General features: G+C 37.3%; 1 protein-coding gene and 1 long non-coding RNA gene across 2 annotated transcripts in view; one reads left to right on the plus strand and one right to left on the minus strand.

The window, feature by feature from the left end:
• Positions 1 to 12,792, minus strand: part of PRKDC (protein kinase, DNA-activated, catalytic subunit) — a 94,841-nt gene that overhangs the window by 15,758 nt on the left and 66,291 nt on the right. Inside the window, exons 62-73 of the mRNA XM_081326028.1 lie at positions 11,516 to 11,695; positions 11,063 to 11,274; positions 9,595 to 9,733; positions 6,828 to 7,016; positions 5,711 to 5,935; positions 5,372 to 5,480; positions 4,738 to 4,849; positions 4,113 to 4,296; positions 3,237 to 3,411; positions 2,921 to 3,111; positions 1,469 to 1,652; positions 342 to 502 (exon numbers count right to left, since the gene is read on the minus strand). Of these exons, the coding sequence (XP_081182154.1) occupies positions 342 to 502; positions 1,469 to 1,652; positions 2,921 to 3,111; positions 3,237 to 3,411; positions 4,113 to 4,296; positions 4,738 to 4,849; positions 5,372 to 5,480; positions 5,711 to 5,935; positions 6,828 to 7,016; positions 9,595 to 9,733; positions 11,063 to 11,274; positions 11,516 to 11,695 (2,061 nt within the window). The remainder of the gene's footprint in view (positions 1 to 341; positions 503 to 1,468; positions 1,653 to 2,920; positions 3,112 to 3,236; positions 3,412 to 4,112; positions 4,297 to 4,737; positions 4,850 to 5,371; positions 5,481 to 5,710; positions 5,936 to 6,827; positions 7,017 to 9,594; positions 9,734 to 11,062; positions 11,275 to 11,515; positions 11,696 to 12,792) is intronic.
• Positions 5,854 to 9,312, plus strand: LOC308666990. Its single transcript, XR_014026201.1, has 2 exons — positions 5,854 to 5,922; positions 9,188 to 9,312. It is a non-coding gene; the product is annotated as an uncharacterized lncRNA (long non-coding RNA).

The raw sequence follows: 12,792 nt of genomic DNA on the forward strand, positions 1-12,792 counted from the left end.
TGGAACAAATTGATAAAGTTCTCCACATGGAATAAATGTGCAGAAACACCTATGGGTGAAGCATCAATTTGTAGGATGCTCTCCTGAGGCAGTAGGATGACCTGTAAGATAATGTTGGAGGCCTGCTAAGCGTGCTGCAGCAAGTAATATTCACAAGCAAGGCACTAATTCCAGTGAGAGGTTAAGTACAGATGTCCGTGAGAATACCTTCTCTTTTTTCTAAGTAAACCCTCAGTGGTCTTAAATTTTCAAAATGTATTTATAAATGTACAGGCTGCCCACACAAATGATTGTGAGTGGCCTACAAAAGTAGATGATGTATTAGAGGTGGGAAGACTTACCTCTTGTGTCATGAGTCCCAAAATCCTTTCTGGGTATTTCTCTACAATTTGCAATAGTCTGGGGAATTTTAACCTTGCTTCATTTGAATTTAGTTTCAAAGCTTTTATTACTTTTTCCACTACAATTGCTGGAAACACCTGCAAATCCTCGATGTTTACATCTGACAAACATAAGATCGTCAACAGAATATTAAACTTTTAATGCTGATTAAAACTATGATTTATTTAACATAAAGTGTTTTTATGGCTACATAAAATAATACATCCCATTTTTTTCTAAACCTTTTTCATAAGGTTTTTCTAAAGTCAAACCTTCTGTGGACTTCGTATTTCACCTATCACCACACTTCACAAGAAAACAACATATATTATGAGACTTGATGGATGGCAGGAATGACATTTACAGTAGTAGTAAAAATAGTAAGAGATCTGTTGAATTAGGTGAAAGGCACCTAGGCCAGCATTTTGGATCATATAGTGGCCAATAAGCAGGGCACAATTCTTTTCTACTGTCATTAAACAGAAACTTGAATCCAGGGCCCATGTCGCGATTCAGGAGATAATGAAGAACTACTAAAACGGATAACACCAGCTCATTCCTTTTTGAAACTGCCATTTCTTCTCTCTTAAAATAATCTTAACTGGTTACCATCACATTCAATGGTGATAAATTCCAGCATTTAACTCTACTAAGTACTCTCATTTATCCAGAAATCATCTTGCATTATTAATTTATTTGAATTCATTAATTACAATAGGTGATACTTTTTTTAATGTGAACAATGTTTTCCATCTCTCATTTTACAGTACTTCTATTTTATCTCTTTCTACCTGTTTTGCTTTGAAGTATAATGTCCCAAATATTATGCCAAATATTAAAGTCACTTTTAGTTGATTTCAGTTATGGCTAGCAGGAATGTATCATTAGCACGGTAAGAACTGGTATTTATCAAGACAAAATAAAGGTGAAGATTAGAACTGCTCTTATGTTGCAAACATTAGCACTACACATAACTGAAATCAACTAAGGGCGACAATATCAAAAATGATATGTATTGGTCTGAACCCAATTTTCTATGGCATTTGTTGCAGAACTGAAATAATGAACAAGTCATCTTTTAACTTACCTGCTGAATTTTGTTCTTCTTCTTTGCGGAGATGACTGTCACAGAAATTAGCCAGTGTCATATAAGCATCAATAATTCCATTTGTATCTATGTGGTCAAATGACATGGACTGTATCTCTTCTTCAGCTTTTTTCATAGCCCCACTGAAGCACAGAAAAGCTCTCTTGTTCAGCCCTGCTATCACCTGAAATTATATGATAAATCAGTGGTCATGATCACAAAGCACAATAGGAAACAATAAAAAAGGAATATAAAACTATGAAGTTTATGTGTGATTGCTTAAACGGGTTATGAAATGGTTTTGATTCAACACTAAGAGACGAAAACTAAGGGACACTAGTAGGAAGAAAAGATTAAACATTCACAGATTAAAAAATGGAAACAGTGGAAGAAAAGTCTTGATGAAATAGATTAATTTACTCCAAATATGAGTATTTATTTAACCATTCTTCTTCTCTTAAGGATGCCACACCTTTTCCATTTCTTAACTTCTGAGTAGAGGGACCTTTTGTCAGTCCCTATTTTGACCTTTCTTTAGAAATGGAAAGGAGAAAGACACAATCATAAGTTCCTACAGGGGGGTGGGGAGATCATATAAGAGAAAAACATTACCTGAAAAATCTAAATGGGATATTATCACTGATCAGAATGTACAAACACATCCGAAAGAATTTATTGGAATTAAAATTAAACCTTTTTGTTAAGGCCACTATTATCTTTATGATATGCTGGTAGTACAGGAATATATTTAACTACTTCAGATCCAAAATCATTCTCATATCTATGCTCTTTGAGATCTAAAGTAAACTTCTGTCCCAAACTGTGTCAACACCCTTCTCCTCTCTCTTATCCTTAACCGAGATCCACTGGAAAATGTTGTTTTTACCATCCCAATCAGTCTGCTAAGGAGTGTCAGCTGGCAAAGCTCAGGTGGACAACTTTTTTCTGTTGTGATGCCTGGCCTCATCCATGTTGGCATTCCATAAGGCTTTGAAGACTTGGCTCTGTGCTCTGTGCTCAAACCTGATGAGCTGGGTCTATGATAGAACCAATTTTTTGGTTGTGCCGAGTAACTGACTGTTGCTTTTGTAATTTTGGGGGGCTGCTCTGTTTCTTATAGTTTTTTTTGTGGGCATATTTTTATTATTTTTATATCGTTAGGTGGTCAGAGCCATATATTTGAAAGGGGCAGCCATATAAATCTACTAAATAAATAAACATATAAATAAATGTAAAAAGAATCACTGAGAATGAAAGGATCTAAAAACAGACAAACTCAACGAAGTCCACCATGCTTCTTTATTAAGAGCGCTTGGTTCTGGTTCAAATATCAGTGTCCGTGAGAACTATAACTATAATATCTGCTGAATCATTTTTTTTAAAAAAAAATTCTCAAATTCTACCTTCATTTTTCTAATTAGGCATTCACATTTTAGGAAATGGGCATCTTACTTTTTCAATGTTATCAGGTCTTTCTTCCGAAAGTATCAAGACTTTTCTAGCTTTCTCTTCTTCAATTTGGTCGAGGCAATTTGGATCCTTGGAAAGAGCATTGGCCATTATATGAAAAGTGGTTCCCAAGAGGAGGTTTTGGTTACGGAAAGTAACAGGATTATTGCTCATGCTGCACAGTTTAACCTCATCTGTTGACAAAAAATTATAAAATTAGTATGCTGGTATAATACCGCATACAACCAAGGATCATTTCCTTAAGGTCAACATCATGATGTTCTTACGTATTGATGGAAAATCTACGCAAAACGCTTACCCAGTAGAGAGACTGTTTTGAGTACTGTAAGAATTTGTTCAGGACTACTTTGACTCCGGCTGCGACTATGGCTAAAACAACAATAGCTGTGGTTCCATTTCACTCGCCAATCTTCACAAGTCTTAGAATCTCCATGCAAATCCTTCAGAAGCTTTAAGGCTAATGAGAAACTGTTCTATTTTGCAATCCGACAGGAGAAAAGAATGAAGAGATTACCATAAGAACATGGAAGAAGAGTGAATCTCTTGAGTTCAACATATGAAAATTAAGAGTAATAATACGCATTACAGAAATGCCACGGTGTTAATAAAGGGTTTTTTGACTGATCATCTGTTTTATTTAAATATTTAATTCAAAAGATCAAATAGGCCAATTCTTTGTGGGCACGCCGACCCTCTGGAATGAGTTGCCTCCGGAGCTGCGGATGGCCCCGACCTTCGGTCCTTCCGCCGTGACCTGAAAACGTGGTTGTTCCAACAAGCGGGCCTGGACTGACTACGATTTTTAATTAGGCTTTTTACTGGGTTAAATTGTTTTGTAATTTTGTATATATTGTTCAATTCTTTTAAATTTTTTACTCTATGTTTTTTAATTTTTATTGTTGTGAGCCGCCCTGAGTCCTCAGGGAGAAGGGTGGCATATAAATTTAATAAAATGAAATGAAATTTTGCTCATTTGGTACCTCTGACGGTGTCTATTTCAATAAACTATGCCTAAAACAAATCTTGGCATAATGGTAGGCACATACAGCCCTGTTATACTAAAGAATATTTTAAGGGAATTAATATGACTGAATCTCTCAAAGCAGGCACAATATATTTCAATGAAAGCCTATATTATTCTGTTATATTTTGTTCTCATAAAGGCCATAGATACCTGTTTCCTAGCACACTCTATCATCTTCATTTTCATAGCAAATTTGCAGTTTTTAATCTCTGAATATGTATCTTCGTTCTTATTGTCCATTTCCATGCTGAAAGAAGCATCTCCATCTAATTCCATGCTCTCATCTAGGTGGGTGCTAGAAAATTTCTCCTGAATTTTGTCAAGGAAAAAGCATCTGCACCAAAAATTAAGAAAAAAACTGAGAACCCATCCAACTATCTAAAAAAGCTATTTTTGTTTTGCCTCACAAAATGAGAGCTGGGCATAACAATGATTTTATTAGAGCTCTTAATGACCTTCCCCAGCCAGTTTCAGCAGTAAAACTGAGCAGTTGAAAGCAGGAATCAATCCATAAGCTTGTTTCAATCTGAATATATTTTTGAAACTCATAATAAAAGGTATTTTAAAACTTATAAGGGTCAATATTTTTATTTAGGAAGTCTCACAAATCTGCAAAAGTCCTCAAGTTGTTACCAAATGGCCCCATTTTTCTCCCAAGCTGATAGATTTTAAGTGACCAAAACAGTGATCTTGGGAGAGAGATTTCACCGGGGATTGTCTTGGGTGTACAATAAATATATGTAAACACCAATAACGGAATCAGATTGTTTTTTACCTATTTGCAATTATATCATCCCAAATGTTCATAGGATCCATTTTGGTATCAGGATATGTGCTTGTCCAAATACTGAGAAATCTCTTAAGAGAAACCTGAGAAGTTAAATTACCTAAAAAGCAATTATTGAAAAAACATATTTAAAACTGCCAGCAAGTGAAGAATCACATTTTAAGCTAAATAAATCATCATAGTTAACAGATTTTAAGCTCTGTAGGCATATGCTTGTATTCATGCAGGCTAAACCATAAAAAATAAATTTACAAACCACAATGGCACATTAAGCTGAAGCCAAATGAAACGCATGATATGAACCTAATACATTTCTAATACATTTGTTTTAGAAACATCAGTTTCATTGGTCATCAGAACCTTTTAATACTTCTTGTATGTTAAAAATCTGTTTTTATGAAGTGTAATATACAGAAATAGTTTCAATCAAATTTTTATATGCTCTTATGTATTTGAACCAACTAATTCAAACAATAAAATGAGCAGTAATGTCATTAAAAAACCCAAACCCAAAATGCTATCCACCAGCGATATCCAAAACTATGTTCGTTATTATTTTACTAAAACAATATATTTAGTACATAACAAGTGCTGCATTTGGGGGGGGGGGGGAGGAACTTACTTGGTTTACTCATAAAGCTGATGAAGTCTTGTGTTTCCGTTAAAGCCTGAACAGACTGCAGTTTGATCATACGGCTATTGTACAATAATGAATCAATATTGGAGTAGTTCTGTGGGAGAAAAAGCATTCGTTTTGAATTTCTATCTGACAATCAGTGGATTTTCTTGGATTTCCCTGATATAATCATCTTATCTTAACAATAAAACTTTTATGAACCCATTTATCCCATTTTAATATTGCTGCATGTGGTGGATCCATGTACAGAATCTCTGAATGATATAATACTCCTGATTAGTTAATACAATTAGCATGATATAATATTCATTCATTCTGAAGTACCTGCATGAACACTTGCATGGCATTTTTCACATAATATCTGGCTCTGTCAAAATCATCCTGTAAAATGTAGAGAAGACTCAACTCTTGGCTGTAATACATTTCTATTAGAGCTTTCTTCTCTTCTGCTTTCATAGCCTCATCAATAAAGGTCAATAAAGACTGGTCACTGCCACCATGAAGGAGAAGTTTCAACTTGCTGCGAATTATGTAAGGTAAATAAGCTTCCTAAATTGTAAGAAAATTGGAATTATTTTTCTGTAATAAAACACACATTAACATGGTACGTTAAATTGTAAACTCTACAAATTTATATATTTTAAAATACAATCAGGTTCTCCAACACACAAGTTTAATGTTGAAACTGAGAATTCTCTCCCCCCAACCAAATAAAGGTTAAACCACAGCACTGTACATATTTTAATGTATTATACAAAGCAGTTCTTAGAGGAAAGGTCAATGGCTCAATTAAACCCTTTCCTTTAGGCTCACAAATATAACATGAGAACAGAGGCATGCGTATATCTATATATCTATATCCAGTGGCGTAGAGTGGGTTGTCAGCACCCGGGGCAATTTGCGCCCCCTAACCCGGTGACGTCATGGCACCGCCGAAAAGACGCGCCCCGCAGCGGCGTAGACTTTCCAAGAAGAGTCGCGCGCATGCGGGATGCTTCCGGGTCCCTCTCGAGGGCGGCTGGGCGGGGCTCCGACCTGCAAGAGCCGCTGCATTCAAGCTCGCACGTGAGCCCCGCTAAATAAAGCCACGCATGCGCACGAAGCTAGGCCAGCCGGCCGGCGGGTCCGTCTTCGCTCGGCCAAGCCTGCCGGGGCGCCTGCGGGGCGCTTGCGGTTGGCCTGAGCCTGGGCGGAGAGTTGGGCGCTTCTATTTATTTTATTCAGTTTATGTGGCCGCCCATCTCACCTGCCGGACTCGTTTCGCTTTGCAAGAAAGAGCAGCTCGAGAGCGGAGCCAAGCCGACTCTGTGCAGCCCTTGGGGCTCCCTGAGCAGCTCAGTGCGAGCGCGCCCCCCCCAGATGTTGCGCCCGGTGCGGCCCGCCCCCCCTGCACCCCCCACGCTACGCCACTGTCTATATCTATATATTTTTTTCTGAAAACCTGGAAGAACGGATCACTCCATATTTTATTTAGGTCTGCTGGTTGCCCATTATCAATGTTCACAGTCGAGCAATATTCCAGAGATTTCCATTCTGTCAAATGGTTGTAGCATTCAAGAGATGCGATTTCCCAGAAATCCTTTTCTGCTTCGGTTGGCTCGTCATCAGGCCAGTCTTGTATTGAGAGCGCCTACCAAAGCAAAGAAAGTTGCAGTTTAGCAATTAATATAAGGCTGCTGGAAAAAGTTGTGCCTGTGATTTGCACGAATATATTTATGGAATTCTGAGTTATTTTTCCCACAAAACTGAAATACATCTATGAAATAAATGCCATCAGTTAGGGACATAGAATGATTCTTACAAGAGGTCTATATAGATCAATATTTACATTCACTGGCAATGACTTTCCCAGTCTTTAGAGAGAAGCCTTTCCAAGCTCTACCTAAAAATACCAGAGATTTCTGCATTCAAAGCCTATATTCTACTGAACAGTCATAATAAACGAAGTTCATAGTATAAGAATTTTTATAAAAAGTACTCTAAGGAGTTGCCAAAACTATATTCAACAAAGCTAACTTTCATGAGCTGCAATACTCCAATTTAAAATAATTTAATTTTCATGTGCTGTAATACTACAATTTAAAATACCGATAACACTACACAGTATGCTACAATATAAGAGCCATGGTGGCATAGTGATTAGAATGCAGTATTGCAGGTTAACTCTGCCCATAGCATGGAATTTTATTCTGACAGGCTCGAGGTTACTCAGCCTTCCATCCTTCTGAGGTCAGTAAAAAGAGAACCCAGATTGTGGAGGGCAAAATGCTGACTCTGTAAACTATCGGAGACTGCCGTAAAGCAGGGGTCCCCAACCTATGGGCCATAGCCATAGCCCAGGCTGGCCAGTGCGCGCAAGCGTGGGTGTGCATTCCTCCCTCTCGCTAGCACCCATGGCCCCATTTGCAAATGCACGTGGGCGCGAATGGGGATGCTAGTGGGGGGAAGTGTCTGCGGCCCATTTGCGCATGCGCGAACAGCCCACTACGCACGAAGGGGGGTGTGTGGCCATTTGCCCATGTGCACACTGACAGCGCATGCGCGAACAGGGCCACTAGTGCCTCACCAGTGTGTATGGCCCCATGTGCCCATGCGTGCAGCAATTTTGAAGCTGCTCTCCTTCCCTCTGGTCCGCGAGCCTGGAAAGGTTGGAGACCTCTGCCATAAAGCACTATGGAGCAGTATATAATCCTAAGTGCTATTGCTATTGCTATGTTCTATTTTCATTATGGACTGGACCAGACATGTCAAACTCGCGACATCACGTGACGTCACGCAATGTATCGAGAGTTTTGCCATTGCCGGCAATGGGGTGGGTGTGGCTTCCAGATGACGCATCCGGCCCGTGGGCTGGCAGTTTGACACCCCTGGACTAGACTAAACATTGCAATTTCCCTTCTCAGAAGTGATCATAAATTATAACATTTTACCAAGTTGTTTATTTAGGGGTGGGTTTTTTGTCAGATTTCTATTCTTCAAAACTGGCTCAGACCAATTTAGAAAGACAGGCAAGAGACAAAAATAGAAGGAAAATATTGGGGAAAAGAAGGCAATCAGTTATTTAAGGCCTGGGTAAAACAGCAAATCATAAATAGTGATTTAAGCAGTTCAGGCTGATCAACCCTGTTTCTGCAATTCTTCAAACACAGGGTAACTATCAGTAGGAGCTCAGTTTTTTAATCTAGCCTAGAAGTAAGATATTGAACTCAGCTGCTGCAATGAGGAGGTAGGAAGTGCTTGGCCTATAGATGGGCTAAAACATGCGCTACTGTTGGCTTCCCCACCACAAACTGACTCAGTCTTAGGCACCAAGGAAAAGCCATACCTCTGCATCCTTTTTGTTGCTGCTTTTTCTTTGGCATGAAGTAAATGCCTACAGTAGTTATTTGTTTTAAATATTTCTACAAGTCTGATATGCTATTAATCTCCAAACAGTTCATAGCATTAAAATACATTGTTATACAATTTTAAGATTAGAAGAGAATACACTGCCATAAAATATTTAAGGTATGTTAAAATATTTAACCCAGTGGTTATTAACAGTGGAGCAGTACCAACATATGTCATGGAACTAAAAATAGTTTCTATTTGTACCTATTTTTTAAAAAAGATGCAGGATGGAAGGTATATATACAAATATTTGTTTTCATGTTTTTACGCTAATACAAAAATCTGGCTACATATGGTGCTAATCAGGCTCAAACAGCAGCCTAACTGGTACATTCTGCCAGCCTACACTGCAATATTTAAGACATCACGTTACCAATAACTGGATCACTGTTGTTCATTTATCATGTTTAGGACTTATGATAATGATATCTGAGCAGAAAATGGGAAAGAACATTAATCACTGAGCATCTGTGCCTTTGTTGAATTCTTGCTGTGGATTATTGTTTTAATAAAAGGAGCTTCTTTAGATGCCTCTGGATTTGTTTTCCATTTGAATTATTTTAATTAAAAATGTCTTTTGATTCAACCTCATCTCAAAGGTTATTCTTCAATTGACCTATCTTTTAAAGCATATTAATAGCTATAAAACTGCATTAATAATCTTTATAAAATTTAAATATATTTATGCACAATTCAGGTTCCTTCTTTTTCCTCAGGCACCAGTTATGCTGATGATACTTTTTGCATTTTTACGTGACGTTCTATTTGTTTCCCCTTTATGTCCTTGAAAATGCTGTACTTTATAAACATAATTGTACCTTATCATACAGCTTAGCTGCTTCAGCATAATCACTTTTTGCTTCAGCTAACAAAGCATTGTGGGTAATTTCCTTCGTTCCAATCTTTCCACTAAAAATATCCCGGACAACATCATAATCTCCAACAGATCGATAAAGCCTACAATATTTGGGGGGGGGGGAGAAACTTCAAATTACTAAAATAATTCATTCCTCAAATCGATGAGGTTAAACTAATTTTCCAAAGACACAGATAAATCAAGGACAAATTTCATAGCTCAGGATACAAAGAAACTCAGCCATGATAGGTTTCTGTATTCATACCGCTTGCATAATACATACTACCACCATCATCATCAGTTTGTTACCTCAGCTAGCAAATCTTTTTTGCTTTTGAGAAAAATCTGATGATTGCCAGAATCAAAATCAGGTGATAGCTAGTGGGGAAAAGCTGTTCTGAACTAAACTGCAAATATATGCCAATCGGTGCCTGACTTCTCTAACCTCTGCCCAATTATATAACTTCATAGTAGCCATGCAATCAAGTCCAAAATCACCCTTACCCCATGATAGAACTAATTAAATTACCACCTGGGCACCCCACGTGCTTTTTCAATTTTCTTCTATTTCATAAACCATTATCGTTTCTTAAATGCATGGATTGTGTGATTCTCTGTCAATCAATTCTAATTCAAGTAGCCAGGAGGCTCATTTGGCTCTTCCCCTCATTCAAGAGATTTAAACTATTTATCTTTTCATTTGATCTCAGTTTTAATCAAGACCAAAAGTTGGCCAAAAAACCCCACCACTCCCATTATTTACTATCCTAAAGCTAGGTACCCTAGGCAGGCTCTATTTTAATAATTTGCAAGTAAGCTAAGTTAGCCAATTTGAATTAAGCGTGTTGCTTGGTATGTCCAAATAACGCTTCATACTAAGGACCACTGAATTCTTTGAGCCAAATCATAAGTTGGATATAGCCATGTATGAACTGACTGCCTTTGCCTATTGCATCTGATGCCCATGAATTTCTGACCTTGAGTTCAATGAGTAGAGGGATAAATAGTAAATTAAACATGGTGTCAAACAAAGCTTTTAGTCACATCTTTGGTGTAGATTCTCCATATTTTTATTTTTTTCTTCATAGTACTTTTAAAAAAGCCTTAGCATTTTTGTACTGTATTTCAAAGTGTTTTTGCAGTAAGGCTTCTAATACAGTGCCACTTCTTACTCAGTACTGGATAACTCAAGGTATACTTTATAAATGGCTAACTGTATAGAGATTCTTTATTATTTAATTAAAATAAAAGAGACTGAAATCATAACTTCAGAAGTAAAAGGTGATCCAAAATTCTGACAATATACAACCAAAGTCATTGCCATTATATTAATTTCATTAATTTAAATATTATCTTTTACACAATTCTAAAACACAAGTGCCACTTAAGGTAAAAATCTACCAATATTTTCTTTCTCAAGGAAACCTTACCTAGCAAGTTCAATCCACCTGGTCACATCAGGTGAAAGTTCTGTCTTTCCACGCATTCTTTTGGAGGGAGGCTGCTGCTCCACAGGTGAAAGGTGAACCAAAGCTTGTTCAAGAAGAAGGATGCCCACTGGTTGCTGTAAACTTGCTAAACAGCTAGTACTTACACTGTAACAATTGAGGTCTACCAATTCTTTGTGCTGATAAGTCATCTCCTATTATAACAAATAAACAATTAATGAAATTGATTTCATTCTGATAATGGAGTAACAGTGAGTTATAGCCACCAATATTAAATATAAGAACATATTCAAACCTTTACTGAAATTTTTAGAAAGAGATCTAAAGTACTTTGAGGGGGGGGGGAAGAGAGAGAGAGAGAAGAGGGAGATTTTATATAAGTAAGAAATAAAGAAGTAAAAAATAAATTCACAAATACAATATTGAATGCCATACCAGGATGCAAGCTATGAATGGTGGAAAATACAACACAGTTGTAGTTAAAAAATGATTGAAGTCATGCAACAATTGCTGGATGATATTATTTCTTTCAGCCAGAGACTTGGATTTTTTCATTTCTTCCAGAATTCCAGTAAACAAGCTGCTGAAGAGTTGTTTAGCCAGCGTGGGATCTTTCTGAAAATTGCACACATATAAATGATATGATTGCTTACCACATTCTGCAAAAGTATTATAACAGTATGAACAATACGCTCACTAGAGTAGGAAATGTCCTGTTTCAAATTGGATAATATTCCATATTATAACCTAATTTACACATTTTAAAATTTTGTAGGAAATATTACACAACAACTATTAGATTTTATGTAATCATGATAAACAATTTGTGAGTTCTTGTAAAAAAGTTTCTTTTAAAAGATGACAAATACTAAAACAAATTGCAATGAAACTTGTGAAAGATGGTTGAATAAGAAAGCACGAAGAGTTACAGAAAACATATTGTTTCTGCACTCTAAACTGGAGATTACAATTGCCCGTGAACTCTATGCAATGCCTGAAAGTAAAAGAATCTAATGAATTAAGTGGTCTAAATAAATATATATTTTAATATGCCAATCTCTGAGTGAAAATATGATTCCCAGGGACTTGTTTTTACAGAGCAAAGAAAACCATCACTTTTTGTATAGTACATTTCCACTATACATGAAAGTTTAATCATGTTCAGAATCCATGAATACAAATGATGACGATGATGATGATTTCACAGAGTTAGGATTTCAGACTTTTCCATAGAGAAATGGAAAGCCGGCCATAAACAATTTTGTAGCTATTCTTGTCTTTGTGGCCATTGTATTCTTTTGGGGGCAAAGGGGACATGTAAAAAACAAACTCTGTTTTTGCCAAGATCAGATAAACAAGTGTTTGGGTAAGCTGCTCGCTTGACAAAACTGTCAGAGAGCAGGAATTCTGGGTTCTGTACCAGCCTACTACCGGCCCTGCAGAAAAGGCAGGGACAACCTATTTACAAAAGGCAAGAGGCTGAAACTAAGCCTGCCAAATTTATTAACATAAAACAGAGCAAAACAAGACACGAACCATGAAACAGGAGCTATTCAAACGTCTGCCTTCAGCAAACCAGCCCTCCCACACATTCCCCTTTTAAACAGTTCAGGGCGTGGCTTCTCTCTGCCTCCTTCCGAGGTGCCCCATTGCCTTCCTCTGTTTACTCCTGATTGACTGCCTCCTGTGTCGGGCGTCCTTGAACAGGGCCA

This window comes from Vipera berus (genome assembly GCF_964194415.1).
Source record: "Vipera berus genome assembly, chromosome: 3".
Lineage (NCBI taxonomy): Eukaryota > Metazoa > Chordata > Lepidosauria > Squamata > Viperidae > Vipera > Vipera berus.